Source organism: Bremia lactucae, linkage group LG14 (genome assembly GCF_004359215.1).
Source record: "Bremia lactucae strain SF5 linkage group LG14, whole genome shotgun sequence".
In the NCBI taxonomy this organism is placed as follows: Eukaryota; Oomycota; class Peronosporomycetes; order Peronosporales; family Peronosporaceae; genus Bremia; species Bremia lactucae.
In genome coordinates this window covers 840,796-866,994 of record NC_090623.1, presented here as the reverse complement: position 1 = coordinate 866,994, position 26,199 = coordinate 840,796, and the positions used below count along the sequence as shown (strand labels likewise).

Below are 26,199 nucleotides of genomic sequence, written 5' to 3'. Positions count from 1 at the left end.
GTAAAATGAAAACTGTATTAATATAGTTAAGTGTCTCTTAATCTATCTTTGTAAATGCTGACTTAACTATAAACTAATACTAAACATGTAAATGAATTCTTATCTATCTTATCTTGTAACTCTCTTTGATTACTTCTACAGCTGATTAGTCTGCGGAATAAATAGACATAATGGTCTATACCTATTTATGGATAAGAATTCAGGACATTACTATATAAAGTAATATCCTCCAAAAATTATCTACCTTTTAGATAATATATTAATTAATAACCTTTAAGTGTTAATTTCATGTAACGATTTACCCCGTTACAATTTTGGTACTTTTCCTCTAATAAATATTAGAATAGCTATGATGAAGACATAAATAAATTATATTGTACTAAAATATTCGAGATTTAGAGCAGGGCAAGTTATCTCAACACTTGAGCTCGCCAGCTGTCAATGTCAGGATTAGAAATAAAGTGCTATAACCAATGGTGTTCAGATTCTATTGATTGATCATAACGATCAAGTCCTAGCTACGAATAGTATTGCGGGAAGTATCGTAGCGTTCACGCGTTCTAGAAATCGTGCTAACTTTGAGCTCTGCATACTTTGCCTTCCAGCACTTTCGCTACGTTCGGTCCATTCTCAATACTCAGCCAAAAAAATTACATGACTGCAGTCATTCAGCGCGTTCCTGTTTAAGCATGGAGTTAATCGCCTCTTCCTCGTAATAATATTTGATAATCGACAACCACGTTTTAATGGGATGCTCTGTCGCTTTATGATGTTGACATGCGACGTGAGCTCGCCAAAAATGGCTGTATGAAACTTAAAACACGTACAGATTGGCATTCATCGCAGTAGTCGTAGAATAGATGAGAAAGACCTATCTATTAATGGCCGATCCACTGGCTGCTCAGAAATGATTTCGGACATTTTGTGCATCAATTCGTATTAACAGCAGCTATCGACAGTGATGGGCGACCAAAAGCTGCACATGAATGATTAACCCTACAGCAATTGAAACATTCGATTGACCCGCAGAAGCATCTCCTACGCGGCTTAAAAGGATTGTGCAACTCAAACAAATGAGCAACATAGGACGAGCAGGGATATTCTTCCCAGATTAGCTCGATCGAAGGATTTGCTATGACAAATCGTTGCCGAAAGACAGCACTACGCTCCCAACCCAACAGATAGCTACTTACCAGAAGCAACAATGTGTTGACGACCTTTTTAACTGTTTGCTGAGTAGGAAAGTGAGTTGTTATTGGGCCCCGTGTGCCAACGATTAGTAGATAGTTGATAAATAACACGCTTCGAGGGCTATCGACGTAAAGTGCCAGTAGTTGTCACGGAAGAGGCATCATGCCGAAGGGTAAATACGGATACATCTTGAGCGGTGCGTACGTGTGGAGGCAACGGTAATGAGTCGTACTGCAGCAGGAGGAGGGATGGCGTGCAGAATTGCTAGTTCACTGGAATATAACCGTTTTATATTTACGACTTTAATTAGAGGCGGAACCACGCGTATGGATTCGCAACCCAGCGCCTGGCACTAACACGATTCACCAAATTTTATAATCTTGCAAGGGCCATGCCGAGAAGTTCTGGTCAGTGCTTGGCTGCCAAAACTCCAGATGTTTCTAACTTTGCTCGCTCACACGACATTAGCCCACTTCGCTTAATTCTCTTAAATTCTCCTTGCCTGAACAAGTACTCGCAATGACTTTAAAGCCAACAGTGAAAGCGTGCCAGTGCACGTTCTTCCTGCTATGGGGCGTTGCTTCACTATTATGCATCGAGACCGCTACTGTGCATGCTACGGCTCCAAGCACGGAGGGCCATCGACGTCTTAGACAGCTCGTGAACCCGACCCTGAACGAGACCAATTATCGTTCCGAAGATCGAATGTTTCCTAGCGGTGTTGGGCTCAAGAGAACCGCTGGCATCCCTTTCGAAACTCGGCCTTTAAAAATGTCGAAATCCGAAGCTGACGCTGTCATAAAGCGAATATATCACCATGCCAATGAACACATCGACATCGCTCTTAAGAATAGCAACATTCTTTCCAGCAATATACTTGCAAAAAAGCACATTGAACGTATTATCGCCGAGAAAGTAGTGGCTTTGAAGTCTCAACCACAGTCGCTTCCATTTGGCTTGGCATTCCAAGAGAACGTATTCAAAGATTGGGAACGTCGAGGCATTACAATTGAAGCTGCCTACGAGAAGCTGAGTTTAGAACACGAAATCAATCTTGGCGTGGGAGATTCCGTACTGGAAGTGTGGTTCTCCTTCGCTTGTCATCTTAAAAAGGAAAAGTATTCGACTCAGTTTTTGCTGTCCAAGCTACTTGAACACTTTTTATTTGAACCGTTTGCGCTCTTTAACTTTCTCGTACGATTGCATTCGAATGCTACAATGTCGGCCACGAAAAATCTCGTATTGGAATTGATAAAGGAGCTTTTAGAAAGACACTCACGTCTTCGCATTGACATATTCACTAGTCTCTTTACTGATCAAGATCTCGACACGATCTTGAAAAGCCCGTCATTTGAAGTTTACGCAAACTATGTCGCTCGGTATGCCAATGAAGCAGAAATTAAAGAAAAATTCCTCTATTTGAAAGAACACACGAACCCGATTCAATTAGCCAAACATGTTGCTGCATTTCAAAACAGCCAAATGGACGCTGCAATGGCCATGAAGTTTAAATCGTGTCTTATTGACGTCTGGCATTCTGATGGGTATCTCGAATCCCAGGTCTACCAGATGCTTCAGTTGGACGTTCAAGATGGCAAGGGGCTAAACGAGCCACTCCTGGACTTGTGGGCTGAATACTATCAACAATACGCAGATGGAACGGTTCAGTGGAGCTCTCAGTTGCTCAGTAGACTCAAGTTGCTGTACAGTAACGCTGAATTAGCAAACTTGGTAGGAACGCCTGCCAAGACCAACCCGTTCTATCCGACTTTTAAAATGGAAGTGCTACTAGACGAACTCCTTAAAGACTGGATGGCACGATACGATTTAACTTCTGCATCCGTTTTGTTTACCGAATTGTACAATGGAGTTGATTTCAAAGACGTTTTAAGTACTCCGACTACTTGCGTCTGGTTTGAGTTTGATTTGAAACTACGGAAAAGAGAAAACCCTGGCCTTAAGGCGATTAGCCTGGTCAATTTAGAAGCTGCTGAGGTCGACCTGGCCAATAAAGATGCTGTCGAAGCCAACCTGGGGAATAAAATTGATGCCAAGACCTTCCTCGAAGATGCGTCTTACGAAGCTTTTTTGCAACATTTATTGGATTTCTATCATGTAACTGAATTAAATGTGGCTCAATTGGCAGCGGAGAATATAGCACACGAAAGCTTGCGACCTGTCGCTACAGCTTTACAACTAGCACTGATAGGGCGTTGGGGTCCAAAGGAGATCATCAAAGTCTTTCAGGTTTTAAATTTAAATTTTGACAAATCAGCAGAACTTTTGACGAATCCGCTACTGGAATTCTCCCTTGATGTCTTATGTTTCATCGGAATCGATGACGCAAAGACAGTGCTTCGTACTACACTCAAAGAAGAACAAATTATCAATCTTTTGTCGTTGCCGAGACGCGATTCTTATTTGCAAGAAGCCCTATTTAACTTGCTGACGGACATGGAGCTGTGGAAAAGTCCGGAAAAGCTCTTTCAACTGAAGCTTCAAGATGCGAGAGACACGCTCTTTGAGAATCCGTTTTTGCCGTTCTGGGACCACTTTATGGAGAATATACATAAGGAGAGCGACACGCCTGATGTGGAGAACCACTACTTCGCGATGCTCATGATTATCTTAAACAATGGCTACGATGAACCATATCTCGAGCGATTACTAGCTCAAGTCAGAAACAGTGACATGACGATAAACTCCATAATATTGTCGCAGAATGCAAGCATTGCAAAGGCCTTGCAAGAGCAATTGTGGGAGTGGAATTTCAAAACGTCCGAGGAAGTATTTCAACTTCTGGGGCTTGACCAAACTTACTACGATCCTCGCTTGAGTAAGATGTATCCATATTGGTTGTCGTATCATGCCAATTGGAATAGTAAACTTCCAGAAAATCGTCAGATATTAGCGAACGATGTGATAGCAAAATGTGCTTTAGAAGCGCCAAGTGATCTCTTGTAGCGCGAGGGTGGAGCTAATTATCGGTAGAGGTGGAGAGTCAAGGAATGGCATCAAAATATACGGCGTTCCACAATGACAAGCACGTTGATCTACTTGCGCAAATTCTTGCATTTCCATCGTAATTTTCAATATTATTGCATCTACGTTCCTGTTACTTGTTCTGCGTCAGCAATCTCGAAAATTTCCCCTCTACCGCGATTAGCCGAATAATAAATCGATAAAAATCAATGTTTCATAGTTCCATCATGACGCATCTTTTAACGGACAAAAAAATGTAATTCCCAGTAAGAGTGGATAGTAAAGAGGAATGAAGATTATAATCGTTATCCCAATAGTACCAAACCGGTTTAGCGCAATTCGACAGTTCTGTTCATCGGTTGATTTAAGATTTTGAACCAACCCTGTAACGGGGTATATCGTTACATGAAATTAACACGTAAAGGTTGTTAATTAATATATTATCTGAAAGGTAGATAATATTTGGAGAATATTACTTTACATGAAGACACTCACTATCGACGGAAACAAACCGAAACAAGGTCAAGGCAAAGATGCTCCTGGACCAGTGCTAAATGCAGAGCTGGTGTGTTTGTCGCATCAAAGGACCATTCCTGGACTTCTGCTCATGCCTAAAGTGCAAAATGCACAGGCAGCGCCAAAGGTCCACCACTCGAATAAGTCGAGTGAATTGAGTCTAAGAGCTTATCCATTGGTAAATATAGACCGTTATATCTACTTTCTCCGCGGTCCAGTCAGCGCTGGACGCGCGCAAAGAGAAAGACAGATAAGACTTATTTACATAATTTGTTTAATTTATAATTAAGTTAGTATTAAGTAGATAAATAAGAAGAACTTAATTATATTAATACAGTTTTTAATTAACCCTCTGTAAAGTAAGGGTTTTAAAGAGAATACTTCCTCTGCACGAACTAGTGTACGTGAAGTGGCGTGAGGCACCACTCGCACTGAGGCAGTGCAAAGTGGACTTGTACTAAGCAGTACAAGTCGGCAGTGCCCCGTTACACCTGGTAGCGCTTAGTAGTCCGTCCAAGAATCACAGCTCCATCATCTAACATGGACATGTTAGATGAGAATGGAAATACGCATCACGTTTCGCGTGATAGCTACTCCTCTCTAAGTGACATAGAAAGGAGGGCGATCGAACGAATGAATTCGACCGTAGGGAACGATGCCATCTTGGCCATGCTGTCCGGTTTGGACAGAGATGCCCTCCATTCAGCCATCGCCAAGTTCATACAACATGAACTTGACGAGGCGAAGGAGAAGGTAGCCTTGCTAAAACAGCAAGGCTCTCAACAGGCAGAAATGTTGAGGTTACAGCAGGTACAGACCCCTGTACCTGGGATGACGCACACGCGTCGTCCGGAAACCTTAAATACTGACATCTTTAAGTATAGGGGAATCGAAGAAGACTCCCTCTTAAGATGGTTTGTCGAGTTGGACGATGCCACAAGGGCTCGTCACATCGTCGAAGAGCAGAAGGAGTAATATCCGTTGCGGAGCAGGAGGACTTTAGCTTGAGACAGGCTCAAGCTAGTTCGTCACCATATCGTCCTCCAAGACGACACGAATTGGGGGCCCAGAACCTATAGACCTCTCTTATGTCGAAAGCGAGAAACCTCGCTTTTCGAACAACAAGCGATGGCAGAAATGCAATCGCTGCCAGAAGTTAGGACACTACGCTCATGAGTGTAGTGCTCGCGACGCGATTGACGTTTTGCAATCGATTTACATGCGCCAGGGGCGCGTGTATTCCGATGGACCTTCTATTCCATCGGATGGGTCTCGTCATACTGATGGACGAGGGCCTCAACGTCAACAATCAGCTGGGAATTGAGGCTCCCAGCTGTCACGTGAAGGTGGATAACCGCGCATGCGAACAAGATAACTCGTTCGGTGCTCGTTCACATCCCGGTGGCTTACGATGAGTTCCACAAGGTAACGTTGACCACCGTGGGAATTTGTGGTGGAGGAGGGAAATTAGGTCCGACCTATGTGTCGGATATAGAGTCGAAGATCGACAAACTCGTCCACTTCCTCCATGTATTGGAGGAGGGTCTTGATCACGAGCGCAGCAAGCGTCGCTCGTTAAACAGATGGTGCAGGCTCACCGTATCGAACGGTTTTCCAAACCTTCGAAGAGTGCGTACTCAATGATGAATACGAACGGAAGTATCACGCTCTTCGTGACGAGCTGTCGTTAGCTCATCGCGGTTTCGAGGATCTTTGAACCCGACACGAGAATCTCCAGATTTAGCATGAGATTCTGGTTCGTGACCACAAGAATCTTTTAGGGATTCTTGAAAAGGGTGGTCACATCCGTCCTCGAAATAAACCGCGTACTGATGGTACAGACGGAGCCGACCAACGAAAACGTAGGATGCGAACGCATCCTACGTGGCAATTCTATCGTGTACGCATTGCCTCTGCGATGCAGTACACGGAAATGCTCAATGACCTTAAGTAGTAGTTTACTGCTTCCCACATTAGTGACTACACGCTTTGGTATGTATATCGTATAGAGTACCACTAGGTCATTAACTTTTTGAAAGAACGTTTTCTCATCCATGTTTGTCTGCGTTTCGTTTCTGACGGTCCACTGCGTTAGAAATGGAATCCTGTACGAAACGGGTCACTGATTCTCGAGTCAGCAGAAATATCTCTGCTGACTCATTTGTTTTGTCTATTTCAGTGTGCTTTGTGCGCACGCCATGAGAGTTTTCTCATCTTCGATGTCGATTGCTTCGACGTCGACATCATTCGCGTCGTTTTAACTTCGACGCGTGATGAGCATGAACCAGAAATGGTTTTGCTCGTGCGAGTTTAACCCTCCCTCTTTAAACTAGAGGATCCCTCTTATTGGGAGGGTATACGTGGATGACATGAGCCATTCACGAAGAACGGTGTATGCGATGTAGACGCATGCACCGAGTTGTTGATGGCTAGTTCGACCATCGGTAAATCTCACTTCAATTCGGATACGATTGGACGTAACCTCGAAGTATCGCTTCATGGACGCGATTTACGCGTTCCATCTAACCATCTATCTCTGGATGATCAGAAGTTGACATAGTTAGCCGTGTTCCGATCTCTCGGAGCACGAATTGTCAAAACTCCGCCGTAAATCGTGGATCTCTATCCGAGACCAGTTCACGGGGTACCCGTGGACTTTGAATACCGTGTCGATAAAGACTTGGGTACAGCCCGGAGCCGTGATCGACTCTGGTTTTGTAGCAAGATGTACCATCTTGCTGAATCTGTCTACAAAAACAAGGATTCCATTGTTTTTGTGTTCGTCTTCGGGAAATCCGAAGACGAAGTCCATAGATACGGACTGCCAACACTCTGCCGGAAGTGGTAGATGTTGAAGAGGTGCACGGGATGAAGGGCTAGGCTTCACCCGTTGACAAACCTCGCAAGCACGAATGTACTTGCGCACAAACTGATACTGGCGGGGCCAGTAAAAGTATCGACTTACCGTGAGGTAAGTCTTCTCACGTCCACGATGTCCACTTGTTGGAGCATAGTGACACTCATACATGACGCGCAAGTGCAAATCATTGTGGGTTGGGACGTCGACACGTGGAGTGTCGCCGGCAGCGGCTGTGTAATACAATAAGCCGTTGCGTGTTGTGCATCGATTGGATGACGATCGATATAAAGCCGGTAAATCTTTAAAAGATTTATCGATGGATTCATTAAATGATCCATTACACGCAGAGACTCTTTATCTTCTGTGTAGGCTTGTTTTATTTCATCAAACAAGGTTGATGACGAAACACTCGTAGTGAGTGTTGCAACAGTGGGATTATTTTCACGGTTGGAGTGCACTGCCGACTCAAAATCGGGTCGGCGTGTTAACGCATCAGCGATGCCGTTAAGTCGTCCTGGTTTATATTCCACGGAGAAGATATACTCCGCGAAGAAGGATAGCCACCTCGCCATTCTTTGTCAGAGGTATGGGCTATTTACGGCCGTGCGTAATGACGCATGGTCCGTATATACGATGAACGGTCTATCTCCTAGGAGATAGACCCTAAATTTAGCCAATGAATATTTCATGGCAAGGAGCTCCTTGTCATGCACTGGGTAATTGCGTTCAGCTGGTTGCAGCTGACGCGATTGGTAACAGATGACGCGCTCCGCGCCGTCTGTATCGCACTGCATTAACGCAAAGTCGACTGCGAAATCGCTGGCGTCACCGACCACATGGAATGGTCTGCCTTGATCTTCAATCGCCAAGATGGGTTATTACAATAAGCTTTGCTTGATACCTTCGAAGGAACGCTGGCAATCAGCGTTCCATAACCATTTCTCGTCTTTGTTTAAGAGACGAGAGAGATGAACTGCCATCTCGGCATAATTGCGGGAGTACTTGTGCAAGTACGACGCTAATCCAAGGAACTTTCTGAGTCCCTTGACATCGACTGGAACTGGCCGGTCGGTAATTGCCATGATCTTTTCGGGATCAGGGCGTACGCCGTGCTTACCGACGATGCACCCAAGAAGTGGTATTTCGCTTGTAGCGAATATACACTGCTTGAGATTTGCGTACAATTCATGCTTTCGCATAAGTGTAAGATTCTGACGAACGTGAGTTTTATGAACCTCCACGTCCATCTTTCCGTCCATGGTTCGGCTATGGACGAATACATCGACGAAATAACTCGGTGCGAATTCTCGCACCGGTCCCAACAGATTCAGTACGCATCTGTTGAATGTTGCAGGGGCGTTACTAAGCCCCTGTGACACTACTAGCCATTCCCAGAGCATCCCGCTGGGAGTGCTCACTGCTGTGTACGGGATGTCCCGTTCACGTATAAGGATCTGATAAAATCCATCCATCAGATCCATAAACGAAAAGATCGTACTCTTAGACATACCTTCTATGATTACGTCTTTGCTAGGTATCGGCATTTTAGTCGGTACCGTTGCAGCATTCAATTTATTGAATGCGTGCACTATCCGCCACCCACCTGTCGCCCTTCGCACACAGAAGGTTGGAGAGCTATGTGGGGAGGATGAATCCCTCCATGGCCCACTTTTAATTGGTCGATAAAGACTTTATCGGTCGCAAGTACTTGTTCACGAGGCAGTGGCCACTGCTCTATGACACAGTACTTCGAGTCCGGCTTGGGCTCGATCTCATGTCGAGTGCCTTTATCCCTAGGCAACTCGCATGGAACTGCTTCAGGGAATACATTTCTGAATTCTACTAAATCCTCGTATAGAGGATTTCCATTGCGTGACTCCCAGGATTGAGTAGTATATCTCCCAATTCGAGTCTTCACGTCGATGATACTTTCGTCCATCGATGAGCTGCTAAGAACCCGTTCGTTCTCTGCAAAAATTACCGCTGACCGAATGTCGGTTACGTAATCGTCCTCTGTGACGAGTACGCAGATCTGCTTGATTTTATTACCATGCAGAACTCTCAAGAACCGCTTAGGTTCTAGGGCCGGTAATTGAGTTATCTCCGAAGTTTACTTCGGAGGCGCATACAGATCATGAGTATAAGCGCCTACTCTTGAACCGTTTTCAACCAAGACATTTAATGTCGCGGTTTCTTCCTGGGATTTATCCTTAGGCTAATCCCTCCGGATCTAGAAGTCTAGTAACTTCAACTATTTGAGGAGATCTCAAGTACGTGGGGACCTCTTCCCTCAACCTCTTCCGACTGTGAGTGTGCTATCACAGTCGGGTCCTCTACATTCGACTCTCTACTCAACCTAGGATCATCGTGTTGTCCCTTTTGGGCAACCGGTATATTTCCTAAATGTCGCCCGCTAGGCGTACATTATGGTCTCAATCTACTCGACCTATACAAGCGGTGGACCTTCGGTGCTACCTGTGCATTCGCACAGTTGCCGGCAACTGCCTTAACAGTGTGATTAGTAATCAAATTCTGCTCTTGTGTAGTCGTTCTAACGACCGCACCACAAGCGAGGCCATCGCACTCACTCGTAGTACATCCACACGTGTGTGGACGCTCCACCCACATCAGATGGTCATCCGGTGAACAAGTGGCGCCAGCTGATTCTTGGCTCATACTTTCGGAGCCAGGTAGACCTAGGATGACATCAAATTTGTATCCAAATCCCCAGTACGATGAAAATCATCATCATACTGTAAATCTTAACGTGTAGTGAAATTTGAATCGCGTTCATCACTGTTATCGATGCGCCTGTCGCTAGACGCACCGTCGCTCTCGTTGGAAGTATGTCGCGCTCACCATATTTGAGCCTACGACTCTCTAGCAACTGGCGACGAATAAAGTTATTCTACGCCTTACAGTCGACTAGGGCTCTAAGTGACAAATCATTTGTCACTTATAACTTCAAGGTGATGAGGGATACATCATCGCCAGGTGCAGAGACACATAATGACTGTGTGTCTAGAGGAACTTTCGTCAAGAGATTTGCAAATTTTCTCGAGGTTGCTGGACCAGTAGGGCGTTGCGCTCTTACTGACTCCGACCGTTTTTGGCGGTCCATCTCGTTGTTGCGATTTCGCATGTTTGAAAGCGAGGTATCTCGTTTTTGACATAAGAGAGGTCCATAGGTTCTGGACCTCCAAGCTCGTTTCGTCTTGGGGACGATACATTGACAACTAGCTTGAGCCCGTTTCAGGCTAAAGCCCTCCTGTTCTGCAACAGATATTGCTTCTCCAAGCGTACCCAGTTCCAAGAGGATCAGGTGGGTCTTCACGGGACCATCCATAAGACGTTGCATGAACACCGTAATCAACGTGCGTTCATGAACTGAATTGTTCGCGATTCAACTCGCTAAGAGTCGTATGTGCTGCGCACAAGCGTGAACATAACGCTTGCCTTGTTTGTCTTTTAGAAGATCTGATCGAGATCTGTACTCAGCCCTAGGCAAATCGCTGCCAATCAAATACCTCGGCTGTAGCACCAAAAAATCTTGATGCAGGTCGAACTCAACGGCACCGACAGATACATGCTGACCAAGAGAAGACGAACGGCGAAATAATTTGAATCAACGGGCATGCAGACGCAAATTTGACTCGCGCACCAATTGGCGGCGATTGTTAAGTCGTGATTACAGACGACGCAGATATGCTTCGGGCGTTTATGGTTGTACTTGACTAACGATCTGCAAATTTCAATCATCGTGGGCAGCATACTGTGGATTGCGCGCTGCACGCGGCCCGACATTGCTTTCGCGGTGCATAAGTCCACGCATCAAGCGCATGCGCCGCGCTTGCTCGACTAGAAGGTTGCCATAATGATCGCTTGTTACTTGAAAGATACGGTGACATTTAAAAAAACGATGACACCAGCTCAAGGCCGTAATTACTTACCACGCTTACTTCGCGTCCGACAAGACCAATGGTAAGTCGATCTCTAGTGACGTACTGCAGCTAAATGCGATGGTTGTCAATTGAAGCATGCGCAAGTAGAGTGTTGTCGCTGTCGACGATGGAGGCCGAGTTCGTAGCTGCTTCAGGGATGGCACGTGAAATGCTCGGCCTCCGCGCGATTCTTAGCGAGGTCAATTCACACCTGCTATTCCGATGTAACTTCACTTTCACAACCAAGCAGATATTAGCTAGATTGCGGGTGAGTCGTCGTCGCTGACAATGGAGCGCGGTCCGTGCGTTTAATGGACTCATGTGACTTTCTCGCGTCGTGGTTTGATCGCTGCGTGCTATGTCAGATCGGCGCTGATGGTCACGGCCCTGATGACAAAGGCATGAAAGCTCCGAAGCTTGCAACATTTAGCAGGCTCATGCATATCGGCTAGAAGGATAAAGGACTGTTATGGACGCAAAAGAGGTTCAAGGTTGAGAGTAGAAACAGAGAAAGCGCAAAAAAGGATCGCAAGGCGCTGTCAGAAGTCAAAGATGTAACGGGGTTTCCGTTACATAACAATTGTTCCCTATAAGAGGAAGGAAAAATAAATATTATGTCCTATGAGAGGAAATTTAAAAAGAAGTACAAAATTATTACTTCAATTAATTTTAATTTAAATGGTTCCAAAATTTTCAAATTGGGTTATATTGATGCAATAAAACATTAGCTCTATTGATTAGTTGATTGAAGTCGTAATCAAGTTCGCCAATCGTTATAAGACACGATTGTTCGGTGCACAAGGAGGCGCCATACTTAGTTAGCTAAAAATGTAATAAGATATGGGATTATTTTGTGTAGCTAAAGCCCCTTCGTCACTTCAAAACCTTCCTCTTTACTCTTGTGTACGTGAATTTTCGAGGCTTCAATGCAATCTGTGAAAGATTAACTAGTACTTAATAGTACTAGTGAAAGGTGCCCCGTTACATCTGGAGCACTTTGTAGTCCGTTCAGCAACCTACGCACGTTCCATCCAACATTTACATGTTGGATGAAGAAGAAGGTAGTTTTCCAGCCCCTCAAGAAAGCTATCACGTTAAGCGTGAAAGCTTTACTCATTTAAGCGACCTCGAATGAGAAGCGACCGAACGAACGAGTTCGTTTGTAGGCGGGCCAGCCGTTGGCATATGCTGTATACTTTGGGAAGAGATAAAAAGCCTGCGGCTGTAGTCGAGTTCATACAGCACGAACTCGACGCGTCCCGAGATAAAGTAGCCTTGCTTCACCGAAAGGCTCTCAAGACGCGGAGGTGCTGAGAGATTAGGGTGCTCGACAATTAAAAATGTTGAGACGGCAGCACGTTAATGCTGCTAATGGGTCGACGCTTCTGCGTCGACCCGAAAGCTTCTAGAACGAAATCTTTAAGTTTACGGCAGTCGAAAGCGACTTCCTTTTGAGATGGTTCGTCAAGTTAGACGAAAGCGAAATTTTGTATGTCCAACTAAGCCGGACATGCCAAATCTTGGGCCTTGGGGCTCAGGCTTCACGACCCATTAGGCTTTGGGTCGTATGAGGTCTATAAGACCCCGCTCAGACAAACGTTTGAGCCACCACGTGCCAAATATAGGGCTCGAGCGAGCACCTAGATTCGTAGCATGGCAAGCGTGACATTGACGCTTATGCCCAACATACACTATACCTATTCAGTTATGTCGTTAGTCATCCAATTGATGAAAAAAACTCAGGTTACTGTGTTTAGTAAAGGTCTTGCAGACGGCCCCGTTAAGACTTACCTGTTCCGGCTAGATTATAGTCGCTCGACCCGCCAATCGTTTCAACAAACAATTGTACGGTGCTACTTAGTTATATATTATAAAATAAGTTCAGTAGTAAAAAAAGATCGTTACGTAAGAAAATAACTATATTAATGCAGTTTTACATTTCCTCCTTTAAAGTACCTTTGGTTGCTAAAGACCCTTAGCTACTTCGAAACCTTTCTCTGTACTTTTGTGTACGTGAAAATACCAGGCACCTAACCTACACTGTAATCAGTGTAAGGTTAAGTAGTACTAGTGGAAAGTGCCCGTTACATAATTAGTTATTAATGTAATAACTTCAGTGGTAGATAGAAAATCGTTACGTAAGAAACCAAATATGTTAATCAGTTTCGCTTTTCCCTAATTTCTATTCTTTGAATTCCTTTTGGTAGCTAAAGCCCCTAAGCTACTTATAAACCTTCCTCTGTACCCTTGTGTACGTGAAGTTTCAAGGGACCCCCCTTCACTGTAATCAGTTTATGGTCACCTTGTACAAACCAGTACTAGTGGAAGGTGTCCAGTGACAAAAGATGTACATGTGGACTATTTTTTTGTATCACAGAGGACACGCAAAATGTGATTGGCGCCAGCAGTTATTACTTCACGAATCGTGTAGCGGAGCTACCTCGCTCCTAAAGTCAGATGAAGACTTTAGACTCAAAGAGTTTCTGAGTTCTATAAAATTAACAACTCAGGGAGTCGTACAAGCTATTAAAGCTTAATGAATCCTTGTTCAAGGAATTCAAGGGTTCGTAGGATCAAGTGGCAACTAGTGTCCAAAAAACTTGCAAAAATTTAATTTTTATTAGTTCAGCTGATAATTGATCCTATTCCCAAATTGCCAAATTTATTCGTGTATTTAAGAAAAAACATTTGAACATTTAATGGCGATACTCGATTGTAATATGCGGCAATTTGCTGCCCCGGACTTCATCGGTAATAAACCCCAGCCAACCAACTTGCAACAAGCGAGCTACGCCGACGATACGTAGTTCTCCTTTTCATTCTAATCCAGTCATCGTGTCTCAAGATGCCTCGTGGTCCGCGTAAACACCTTAAGCGCCTGAGCGCCCCCAAGCACTGGATGCTTGGCAAACTTGACGGCATTTGGGCACCACGTCCATCTTCTGGTCCACACAAGCTTCGCGAGTGTTTGCCCATTATCATTATCCTCCGCAATCGTTTAAAATATGCGCTAACGAAGCAAGAGGTCACGATGATTTGCATGCAAAAGAGTGTCAAAGTGGATGGAAAAATCCGCGTGGATCCAGACTTTCCAGCGGGATTTATGGACGTTGTCGAGCTCCCGAAGACGGGTGATCAATTCCGTTTATTGTATGACACTAAAGGCCGGTTTGTCCTCCATCGCATCTCGGACGAGGAAAAGAAATACAAACTTGCCAAAGTCATTCGTCAAGAGTTTACCAAGAAAGCCATTCCGTACATTGCCACAAATGATGGCCGTACAATTCGGTACCCGGACCCTGTGATTCGAGTTGGGGATACGGTCAAGATTGATCTCGAAACGGGGAAGATTGTGGACCATATCAAGTTTGAAGTGGGGAATCTTGTAGCGATTACACGTGGACGTAATGCTGGTCGTGTGGGTACTTTGCACCATGTTGAGAGGTAGGAACACACCTTTTGGACTCTTTGCGAGCTGGGTGTGATGGTTTTTTTTATTTTTCATTTTTTTTTTGGGAAATTGCAATCACTGGGTTTTTTATCTGGTGGGGTACGGATGGTTACACTGACGTGTCTTGTTTGGGATGATTTGTAGACACCAAGGTTCGTTTAATATTGCTCATATTAAGGACTCGGCGGGTCACGACTTTGCCACTCGTCTTGGCAATGTCTTTGCGATTGGCAAAGAAGCTCGTCCGTGGGTGTCGTTGCCGAAGGGCAAGGGCGTGAAGCTTAATATTCTAGAGGAGCGCGAACTTAAGGAAAAGAAGGCGAATCACTAAGGAAGGAGTGGGTAGAATGGGGTACATGGAGTTTGGCGGGGTACGCTGTACTTCTTAAAAGTCGCGCCCGAATGCAAACGAATTCCAATATTCTTTAATAAGTTTTTAAAGGAGAACTTTTGACACAAAAATGATAGTTCTAAATCATTTTGATGCTGTTGAATATTGTTGCCACGTGTATTTTTGGCGTTTAGCCTTGATTTGGTTGCCTCAGCTTTTCGTTATAGCAAGTTGCAAGATTATATTGTAGTAGTCAACATACGGCGCCGACTAATTGAAAGCTTCAGTCACAGAGTATCAATGAAGTGATTAAAGAGTGGAGACTTGAGCTGTTCATGACGAGAGCTATGAACAATGGGAGGATGACGCGATTCGCTTCGATAAACGTATGCATCATATGGTGACAGATGAATCTGCCATCGTCGGTCACTAGTTTTATTTTTATTGGAGTGACTCTTAAAACTGCCGTATAATTTTAAAGAGGATGAGGCCAATATATTTTGTATTGAAAAAAGTGAGCGGTTTCAATTTATTGAAAATGATAGTTGGTCGCACTTGCTTCGTTTCGTCTTACAGTGACTATACTATACTTATGTCAAGATCATTAATATTGTGTCGAATGGCTTGAAATTCTGCCATCGCCATCAAATGTAATGGCGCTGTATTCGAGTGGCATTACGTAAATATTGTTTTAATCAAAGACACCGTACAAAAAAGAGGATCTCGATTATTGTAATTGCTAGCAGTGCAGTCACGAAGAAATGTGCAATGAAATACGTTCAAAAAGAGTCGCGTCCGAGAACTAGGACGGCAAAACATCAGAACCTTTAAAGTGTGGCCACGCTAGCTACTTCAAAACGTCTAAACCACTCTATTTGCTTCGACTCTGGCCGCAGTATTCATCTTGGCAGACTCCTGTCGATTTGAGTCGCTTGACTTGAGCTGGTTCTTCCCCATCGCTTCCTTATTGATAACAATCATAGAAGCTTGCTCTGTTTTCGTGGCCGTTTCTGCGTCGTTATTATTCTTTTCCATCTTCTTTTCCTTGAGGTCGACCGTGTCGTAAACGCTCTCACCCGCGACAGTTGTGGTGACCTCAATAGTATTGTACGTGCTAACCCGCGGGACAATACAATAAAGCGCCAGCTGAATCACGCCCAAGAGCAAATTTGCTGCATTCGGAACAATAATAAATGCATTGGCAAGCAGCAAACCGTACCCCAGCCATAAGATACAGTTCACCGCACCAGCAATAATCATTGAAAACGGCAATAATTTCGTATTGCGTTCTTTAATGACTTTCTTCACCAAGACCAAGGGCGAGCCAAACATGACTGCGGAGCAGGCGACAGCTGAAAAGCCAATTATATTCTCGACAACTGTCTCCTTCATGTCGACATGCGATGCTACAATTGGTACAAGGACAAGCGCTACGAGAAGAAGAGCCGTTGCAAGGCACTCCAGCAGCAGCTTTTGTTTCTTGGCTTCATGGAAGTAATAGACAACAAGGTAGCAGAGCGAAAGCACCAATCCAACAGCATTTGTGGCCACGAGAGGGAAATAGTCTTGAATGAGCAATCCATAGAGCCCCCAGGACACACAATTTGCTAGCATTGACAGCATTGGAAGAGCGCTAGGCATGGTTGTCGTGCTTTTTTGTTGATGCACGACACGAATGGAAGGCGAGAGACTCACGAAGAGAATTATTGCAGCCATTGAGGCACACACGCGGATAACAAGCACGCAAGGGGATTCCGTCATGTTGGACGATCCGGCACTATGGGGTTTTGTGTCCCTTGGATACGTCGGGCACCAACTACAGCGGTTACGACGGGCGCTGGAGGGACGTTAAGTCGAAAGAAATGCATCTGGCGTTGCGATTGGCAAATACGTTACGCTCCGACGAAATCGGTGCACTTCTAGCGATCCGGATGGTTATAAAAACTCGAGGAAAAAATAAACAGCTTTCACATAAAATATATATTTCTTACGTTCAAGCAACCTTTTAGTGGTTACACCAGCAAATATTGATATATCATTGGCGAGTATGGTGTCGCTAGTCCTCTGTGTGGCATTGACTGCGCCTCGATGACGCGATCTTGTCATCTTGACTCCATTAATTGGACACACTTAATGCACTAAAATGCAATGACGCCATAAGTGTCTTTGTTAAGGGGTTAAGAACGTTCTCTACGCTCGTATAACACCAGCTCTCCATCCGTAGAGACGACATAGCCGCAGGAAGAGTGTCTGGTGTATCACTTTCATCTACGAAGGCTGCCAAGTCGTGGACTACATTAAAGTTTTATCGAAATGTGACGTCACGGTCTCTTTTGCCAAATTCCGTAGAATCTTCTAGTACCTCCTTCTCTAACTTACTTGATCTGGTGTAGACCCTCGGGACATTGACAGAATCCATGCACCAAGCTGCCCCAGATCCCGTCAAAGACAATGAATCCTCTTGCCATAGAGCTCTTCATGTAATAACCACGGAAGTTGCCGCTCTTGCATGTCAATCAATGCTCTCCGTCTTGACTCATTCTTCAATCCGCGGCCTTGAGCTTCCATTCCTTTGCTCGACTCAGGCTCTCTTTTACTGCCATGCCGCGACCCTTTCGTTGGAAGACGTACACTTTTCTCTTCCTCGCACAGCTTGCAGTAGCTCAAAGCAACACCATAATCGACCATACCCCCGAACGTAATACAGTCGGCAAGCCCAAGACGGATGCCAGCTCAAAATCGCGACTCCTTGACGCCGACATGACGCGTCTCGAGTCGTTCTTTCACGAGCCCATCGAGTGCAATTACCACGTCCTCAAGACGTCGTACCCTTTTGCTGTTGCAGATATCGTACCTTGGTCTGGACACTACTGGCCAATGGCTACAGACACCATCCAAGTACTTGCTAAAAAGTACGCCATGGTGTTTCATGAACCCATTTCGTCAAGTAGAAACGGCGTCTCGCTTCGTACGAGTATTGATTTAAACTCAAGTGCTTTATGCTTGAAAGACGCAGACTGTCAAGACGACAGCTTCTGCAGTCGTTTCAATACAGCAATAAACGGCTCGTGTCTCCCGATTTGGCATAACTTTGGCTCTGCGTGGGCTGCTGCTGCTGTACTGGAATCCGAGCCCAAGTGTGCGGTTCAAATGAACACTGGGACGTTTACTGCCGCGGATATTAAGACGCTCATGACGCTCGTGTATAATGACGCACCGATTGACGTGGTGGTTACGGGTACGGGGTATCCCGACTTGAAACATGCGAAGGAGGTTACCCACACGTACCCTGACGACGCGCACTTGAATGCTGCGTTCTTTCACATTGCTGTCGCGAATCTTCTTGGGAAACAGAAGCAGCCGTTTATTGTCGACATGCACGTCGACGCACACGTGAAGAGCCAACCTGTGCACAAGTACGAATTCGTCGAATTGACGTTAATTGATGCAGCGACGCCAAAACGTGAATACATTGACACAGTCACGTGCTCGTGGAATGAAGGGGCCATGTATTTTGTGAAATGCACGACGCGATTGACGTGGATAGCTCAAGGGGAAGCATCTTTGGGGTTTAAAGACTATCACTACTGTCTTGAGCTGGACGACACGTATGCGATTATTGGCGGAGAGTGGATGGGTACGGCTGAAGAGGATTTGTTGAACCTTTTGTGGTTCCCAGCAACCAAGCCGAAGGAAGATTTCGTCACTGATACGGGCATCTCGTACGCTACTGTGTTGGCGCTGACGGAAGAGTCACTGAAGTGTGGAGAGACAGTAACGAGCCCTGTGGATGTCGATACGTTGGTGATTGAAGGATCGACGTATCTGAAAATGCCGACAAAGGAGGTAAAAGATACTGCGAATCGGACAAGGATCACACCTTTCGCCCATGATTCGACAACAGAAGCTGTAGAGACAAACGCGACAGAAATCGAAGCTCCGTACCCTCACGAGACTGAAACTCCATACCCTCACGAGACTGAAGCTCCGTACCCTCACGATACTGAAACTCCGTACCCTCACGAGACTGTAGCTCCATACCCTAACGAGACTGTAGCTCCGTACCCTCACGAGACTGAAACTCCATACCCTCACGAGACCGAAGCTCCGTACCCTCACGAGACTGAAGCTCCATACCCTCACGAGACTGAAACTCCATACCCTCACGAGACTGTAGCTCCATACCCTCACGAGACCGAAGCTCCCTACCCTCACGAGACTGTAACTCCATACCCTCACGAGACTGAAGCTCCGTACCCTCACGAGACTGTAGCCCCATACCCTCACGAGACCGAAGCCCCGTACCCTCACGAGACTGAAATTCCGTACCCTCCCGAGACTGAAGCTCCATGCCCGAACGATTTGGATATGAAACCTTTAGACACGTACTTGCTTGACATGTACACTTCCGAAACGAAAGCCCCATACTCGGACGAGCTATCTCCTGCTGACACGAGAGTTTCACAAATGGGCTCTACGCTGTCATTACAACCCAAAATGAGAGGGTCGTACTCGAATCTGCAAGGATCAGTGAACTCCCTACCGCCCAAAGTACAGATTTCGGCATGGACTCCGCCGACTGATGTTATAGTCAGCCAGTCAAAGCAATCTTCGAATCAAATGGACCAGCAATACAAGAGCCGTTTTGACTCCAAGTGGTGGTAGTGATCAATCCGTTCCAGACATTACTGAACGCGCGATTTCCATGAGAATCTGCAGTTCTCTCTTGGTTGGTTGAAATTCTTTTAAGCTTGCTGCATCCAATGCGTTTAATTGTTTCACGACGGCATTCTCACTTGTAAAGTGGCCGCGCTTACAAGCTGTGCGTGTTTTTCATCTACTTAAGGGTGGTGCAGCAATACAATACATTTTAAACTTTGTTTTGCCTTTTATTATCATGTTGATTTTGTAGTATTCAAGAATATCCGAAACTCGCTTGAATTTAGTAGTGGGGATGTCATTTCCATGTCTGCCATCAGTAGCTACGAAGGCTTGATTTATAGCGCTTGGGATATTTATAAGATCTAGCGGCTACTAAGCGACGTCTTAGATTGCAGAGGCAGATCTATTCAGGCCCAAAGGGGTAAGTATTTATAGTCCCGTGTACAAAACACGTTATTCCGCTTGTTTTGGTTAGAAAAATCTACAGCATTGCTAGATATTGTTTTCGTGCATCATATGCGAATGCTGAAAAGGCAGTGGCAATCCTCATCATGATCTTAAAAACGGATTTCGAAGCGAAATGCTCTGCTACAATATTTTATTGCATTGCTTCGTTGATGCCTTAAAACGCCGTAAGTTTCAATTAGTCGTAAAATAAAATTTCGAGGCGAAATGCATCATACTAACCGTATTGCAAACTTTTTCCAGCAAGAAAATCTCCATAATTCTAGCAAAAAGCTACAGCAAGTGCTTTTTCTCGAAACGTCAGATCTTGGCGTTTATATCGATACAATTGCAGTTAATCGCATTAGCATGAATGATGCAACAAGGATTTTGCCATCAATAACTTCCAACTAAGTGGACACACACGCCTCTGGCTTCCGTGAAATCGTCGTGGACCCCCTCGTACCTATAGTCGCTCCTTTAATCCGGCTTCTTTTGATAGTATTTTCAGTACTACGACAATCCTAACATCACGACTTGAATTTTAAAAGTTACTTGGTACAATTTACCAAAAAAATGTAATTTTCACAATTAAAGTCAAAACGCGATTTATAATTAGGTCTACGATCGATGACCCAGCAGAGGTTCCTTTCGCCGCGAAGAATGCGCTAATTTCTCCCATTGGGCCGGAGTTATGCTAATAATCGTCTGAGTCGATGCCGGAAGATTTGCTTCGCCAAGTCCTTCTTGATTTTCTACAATACAATAATTATTGACGATCACCTCAATCACTTCATTTGCACTCAACGCAAGTAGTTCCAACCAGCACGTACTTAAATAAGGAAGACCTGACACAGCATCGATGCCAATTTCAGCGGAATTATTGCGCACGAGGAATGACGTATCAAAGAGGTTTTCAATTGTCTATCCTCCATGTATAATGAGTGCAAGCCGTTACTTATAAAGAAATATATACGCACCTGCGTAAAGCTTTTCGGATTAATAACCATGTCAAAAAGTGGTTTAATGCGTTCACCCTCAATTAATTTTGTCTGCAAAATCTCTAATCGATGCGCTTGTGCGTCTTTGCGATCTTTCTGCAAAAGCAAAGGATCCATGTCAACAGAATACTAACCACCAATACTCATGTGACCAATCTCTTGCAAAAAACCTTATTTAAGTACTCGGACGGCTGGGCTTCTTGAGCATTTTTATCGTCTGGTACCCTATTGGCTTTTTTTCGCTCTTTGTGTACCACTTTTGTATCCATCAGACCAAATCTAAGACGCAAAAAAAAAACAATTCATAAAAAGGTGCTATCCCATGTCACATGGGTCTTTCCTGCTAATAAATGACGTACAAGAAACAACTCTCCGGAACGGATCGAAAGCAAGCACCAGCGGCAGTACCCAGTGCGTTCCAATCGAACTCTCCATCCTGTGACTCTATCGTGCACGCATGTTGCGCCGCGCGAATTAAATCCGTGGAATCATACTACAAATTCAAAAAATAAAATCCTTTTATCAATCGACCTTAAAACCTCTGCAATAGAATAACATAAAATTTAAGACCTTTGTGAGGTCGCTGGACCCCAGCGCCTGAGACTGCCGAGCCACTGCCACATTGAGTTCGTCCAAATTGCTCGCGTCGAGATTTGCCTCGCGAGGATAACAGACACTATCGTACATCTGATCTAATTCTTGCGTATGTGTATCAAATGTATCGCTAGAGATTTTGGCAAGATCATTGGCATTTTCCTTGATGCTAAGCAGTAGCTCTCGTTCCTTGTACCGCACATGACGTCGGTCTTTTTCCGTTAATTTCGAGTTGGCAAGAAACCCTTTGCGTTTGCGACCTGGCGGCACGATACGTTGCTGTGAATGCGGCGTTGACGCTTCTATTTCTTTCACATTTTCAGCTACGACGGTGCGCTGTGTAGTCTGTACGTCGTCGCTGACATCACTTGGTGCCCGGCGACGCTTACCCATTTTTTATGTGAAGCTTTTGGTCTAAGTTTTTTTCGATAAATTAAATATGAGCTATTTAGTGGTTAAATACGCCTATTAATAAATACAATGAAGCGAATTATGGCACATCACCGTGATATTGTGTGATTGTGCCTCAAGCCCAATTGAAAGCGCAGCATCATGGTTGCGATGAATGTCGCTTAGAGCAGGACGGCTACTTTTAATAAACATCCTCGATTTTATCATTGCTACAAGCATTTACTTAAGCTTCTGTTCGCCAAGTTCAAATCGTTGATCACCAAAACTGATGCGATATTTTTTAAATTACTTTTCCATACAATGATAATTAAACGCTTTAAGTATTAAAACACAAACTTTTATCTTAATGCAGGTGTCAAAGAACGTTGCTATTTGCTAACTAGATGGTGAATAGAAATGTAATCAAACGCTCACTATGTTGTTTACATATTCACACCATTACCTTTGCCACGAAAATCGATTTAAAACTTTCAAAAGCTTAAATCATCCTATACGGAACGTTATTTTTCACTCTGTCGCAATAATTGCTGTAAATTCGATCGGCTTGTTTTCATAACCTATTGCTATATTATCGCAACGAAATCCTAAATTGTTTGCCGCTTCACAAACATTCACGAGCCCCCATCCGTAAATGTTGTTTGGATAGTCCTGATACGAAATGTTCCCACATTTGCTAGGGACCAAAAAAGGCTTGGATAGCCCTCGCGTCGTCGTGTTCGAAAGACTTTGCAGTAGCACTTTATACGGCGGAGGCTTTATCTTTAAACGTTCTTCTGGCAAGTAGGATATGCTAAGAAGTAGTGCAATGGCACCAGCCACATGGGGAGTTGCCATCGAAGTGCCAGTGAACCGCGTAAAGGCATGATCCTTGACACTCATGGCCGACCGAATGCCGACACCAGGCGCAACAAAGTCCGGTTTAATCACATAATTATTCCGAAAAGACGAGGTTAAACCGTTTCGATTTTGCACACTACATTTGTTATCCAAACTTGGGCCTTTTCCACTCGCACCCCATAATGAAAACCCTCCAATTAAAGCGCCCACCGCAATCGTATCTTCCTGACTTCCAGGATAGTAGATACTACCACACAAGAAACCATTGGTATTTCCACTAGCAAAGACCGGATAGACGCCCGCGGCACGCCACGTATCAATAATAGGTTGTAGCCAAGTCCAATGGGAATACTCCGAAGTCGAGCGATCCACACCATAGGAATTTGTAATCACATCCGCACCAAGAGAGCAATTCACTTTGGAACCATCAAGCTTCGTAGGACAGAGCACCCATTGTGCTGCTACTAAAAAATCGCTCTTTTTTGCTGCACCCCAAACATCAAACGCACGCGCTGTAATCCATGTTGCTTCGGGAGCAATTCCAATTCCATTTCCACCAACGGCCGTCCCCATTGTGTGTGTCCCATGCCCGACTTTATCGGCCGTATCCGGTGTTTCTTTTGACATGTCCGTTGTGGGTGGAAACCAGAATGAATAGTCAAAGTCGACGTTTCCATTCGACAATGTCCCTTGATCATATTCACAAAAACAAGCAAATGAGTCGAGTGATATTCAATCTATATTTATTGTAGTATTGCAATATACCCCTAAAAGTTTGTCGGAGTGCGTCATGTGTGTACCGCACACCCGAGTCGATGCTTGCAACTATTACATGTTTTCCTTTGACCCCTTTGTTCCACAATTGGGGGGCATGGAGCAATTTAATATTACTCTGAGGCTTTTCTAGGTCCAAGCTGGCTATATTTTTGTCTTGGTGGGCTTCGATGAGTCGCAATACTCGAGTATCTTCCTCGACTTGAAGTACTCCTGGAAACCAGCGAAGATTCTGTTTGAGAACGCTATGGAACCCATGATGATCGGACTGATAGCGAACAATCAAAGTATTTTGTATCCAAAGCCGAGAAACGGTAAGATTCACTTCATTTTGGGCCTCAATGAAGCTCGAGACGCTGCGTTGCACGTCGCTTACGGAACGAGTCAAGGTTTGAAAAACTTTTTCGCGTCTTTCCGAGCGCGAGAGCTCGGAAGAGAGCAATAGTTCGCGGGCATTAAGACAAGGATGGAGATGTACGAGCAACACGTGATTGAATGCTTGGACGGAGGAGAGTAGAAGAGTCAAAGAGAACATGAAGACCTTACGATGGTCCATGATCGAGGAATTAAATACGAGTATAATGTGTGCCAGATAAAACGATATCAATTTTGTGCAAAAATCAGCAATTGAAATTGCAACGTGTTATTGGCAAATCGGCGATTTTGTGACGCACCATTTTTTGAGAGTTTAGCTAACAGCCAGGAAAAAAAACTAACTTAGGCAAGTGTTAAGACCGGGATTTTGAACACTACGGACGTACATATACTGGACGGTAGAATGATGTTGTCAAGAATCAGTGCCACCTTATGCTCATACTAGTTGCAATCACAACTGCCGTGAGCAAGCGTCGCTAAAGCTTCCGAATCCCAGGCGTCCAATTGCGATGCACTTTTTATACAAACGTCGTTTTGACACACGCCATTGGACCCATGCCATCCGATAAACTCCATCAGTCAAAAGCAGCCAAACAACCGTCATGAGACAATCACCGTCGTACAAACGCCATCGGTCAAATTGGAAGGTGAGGATGACGTCAAGTCTTCATGGCCCTTATGAGTTGGGCTACACACGTGCTACAATGGTAAAAAAAAAACACAATGAGAAGCAATAATAATAAAAAGTTGGAGCAGAACTATAAACGTTATCTTAGTTCGATTTAAGGGCTATAAGTCACACCCCACCGATGTTTTTATTCAATATAGCCGCTCTTTCCAATCAACGTGAGTGTAAATAAAATTTGTGCGCTTGATGTAGACGCTGATCTGAATCACTTGCTAAAATTTAGATTGATAATGAACTCGTCGATGATTTGATTCCACATGCTTAGCGCCTGCTTGAGTCCATAAAGCGACCGCTTGAGCTTGCACATATGATTCGGGCTGTCTGTGCTTATAAGTTCTTCAGGCGGCTGCATGTAAATTTCTTCATCCAGGTCCTCTATTTCAACTTTATAGCTCAAAAAGTGCACTCTTTCCCCGGCTGGACGACGGTCATGTCATCTAATTCATGAGACTGTCTACTGTGTGTAGACTCGTTGGCTCAAATTCCACTGCTCTATCTGCGATTAAGATGTACCAGCCTATGTTTATCTGACCGGGCTTGTAGACAAGACGAAGCACCAGACGAAGCACCAATAGAGAACAAGGCGAAGCACCGGTCCTAGCTGTTGTGCCTCCTTCAAAAGAGATACGTATCACTGACTAGCGCATAGATCGCAAGTCTGTTTGACGTACAACCAGGCACCGTAAGCCTAGTCAACGCCGGCGATTGCATGATCGCAATGCAATGCCTAATTGCTAATCACTAACAACTATAGCAGTGAGGCAAGCAGGCAACATTGGCGTTAATCGGATACGACTGGAATCGGAGCGGACCGCTCCCCATTCAGCATGAATGTAGCCGATCTGTCATATGCAACCGAACAATCAGCTGAACGTAGCGTTGCGCAAACCTAAATTGACGCATTGATAAAACATATATTATTTTAAATTTATACATACATCCTTTATATCATTAATGTCGTACGCCTTACGAAAGTCGAGCGAGAGAATGAACACGAATGCAGCCAGATTCGTATCACTCGTCGCTATAGCAGGACGGATAGCATCGTCATCACTGATTTTAACGTCTGCCTGCCGCGTGTTGCGAGATTTTGATGGGTTTCATTAGATTACGTTTGCAACTGGGTCGCAAGATATATAAC

General features: G+C 44.6%; 6 protein-coding genes across 6 annotated transcripts; 3 read left to right on the top strand and 3 right to left on the bottom strand.

Moving 5' to 3' along the window:
* Positions 1-1,710: 1,710 nt before the first annotated feature.
* CCR75_008452 (uncharacterized protein) lies at positions 1,711-4,155 on the top strand (the record flags this gene model as incomplete). Its single annotated transcript, XM_067966504.1, has 1 exon — positions 1,711-4,155. The coding sequence occupies one exon, from the start codon at positions 1,711-1,713 to the stop codon at positions 4,153-4,155; it is 2,445 nt and encodes an 814-aa protein (XP_067817007.1).
* A 10,073-nt stretch (positions 4,156-14,228) lies between these two features.
* Positions 14,229-15,452, top strand: CCR75_008451 (uncharacterized protein). Its single transcript, XM_067966503.1, has 2 exons — positions 14,229-14,934; positions 15,086-15,452. Exons 1-2 carry the CDS (start codon positions 14,336-14,338, stop codon positions 15,270-15,272), a joined length of 786 nt encoding a protein of 261 aa, XP_067817006.1. The 5' UTR covers positions 14,229-14,335; the 3' UTR covers positions 15,273-15,452.
* A 681-nt stretch (positions 15,453-16,133) lies between these two features.
* Positions 16,134-17,033, bottom strand: CCR75_008450 (uncharacterized protein; the record flags this gene model as incomplete). The annotated part of the gene is made up of 1 exon (XM_067966502.1): positions 16,134-17,033. One exon carries the CDS (start codon positions 17,031-17,033, stop codon positions 16,134-16,136), a length of 900 nt encoding a protein of 299 aa, XP_067817005.1.
* An 840-nt stretch (positions 17,034-17,873) lies between these two features.
* Positions 17,874-19,937, top strand: CCR75_008449 (uncharacterized protein; the record flags this gene model as incomplete). Its single annotated transcript, XM_067966501.1, has 1 exon — positions 17,874-19,937. One exon carries the CDS (start codon positions 17,874-17,876, stop codon positions 19,935-19,937), a length of 2,064 nt encoding a protein of 687 aa, XP_067816553.1.
* A 919-nt stretch (positions 19,938-20,856) lies between these two features.
* Positions 20,857-22,463, bottom strand: CCR75_008448 (uncharacterized protein). The gene is made up of 6 exons (XM_067966500.1): positions 21,950-22,463; positions 21,739-21,872; positions 21,550-21,658; positions 21,359-21,475; positions 21,212-21,302; positions 20,857-21,133 (listed from the first exon to the last, which is right to left on the bottom strand). Exons 1-6 carry the CDS (start codon positions 22,364-22,366, stop codon positions 21,000-21,002), a joined length of 1,002 nt encoding a protein of 333 aa, XP_067816554.1. The 5' UTR covers positions 22,367-22,463; the 3' UTR covers positions 20,857-20,999.
* Positions 22,464-22,834: 371 nt separating this feature from the next.
* Positions 22,835-24,551, bottom strand: CCR75_008447 (uncharacterized protein; the record flags this gene model as incomplete). The annotated part of the gene is made up of 2 exons (XM_067966499.1): positions 22,835-23,910; positions 23,987-24,551. 2 exons carry the CDS (start codon positions 24,549-24,551, stop codon positions 22,892-22,894), a joined length of 1,584 nt encoding a protein of 527 aa, XP_067816555.1. The 3' UTR covers positions 22,835-22,891.
* Between the last annotated feature and the right edge of the window lie 1,648 nt (positions 24,552-26,199).

Bases quoted from the DNA above. Each gene is read 5' to 3' on its own strand.
- CCR75_008451 (XM_067966503.1), top strand. From the start codon at position 14,336: ATGCCTCGTGGTCCGCGTAAACACCTTAAGCGCCTGAGCGCCCCCAAG. The intron at 14,935-15,085 runs GTAGGAACACAC...GATGATTTGTAG, and splicing joins ACTTTGCACCATGTTGAGAG to ACACCAAGGTTCGTTTAATA.
- CCR75_008448 (XM_067966500.1), bottom strand. From the start codon at position 22,366: ATGGGTAAGCGTCGCCGGGCACCAAGTGATGTCAGCGACGACGTACAG. The intron at 21,659-21,738 runs GTACGTCATTTA...TTTGCGTCTTAG, and splicing joins GTTCCGGAGAGTTGTTTCTT to ATTTGGTCTGATGGATACAA. The intron at 21,134-21,211 runs GTACGTGCTGGT...ATTGTATTGTAG, and splicing joins GTCAGGTCTTCCTTATTTAA to AAAATCAAGAAGGACTTGGC.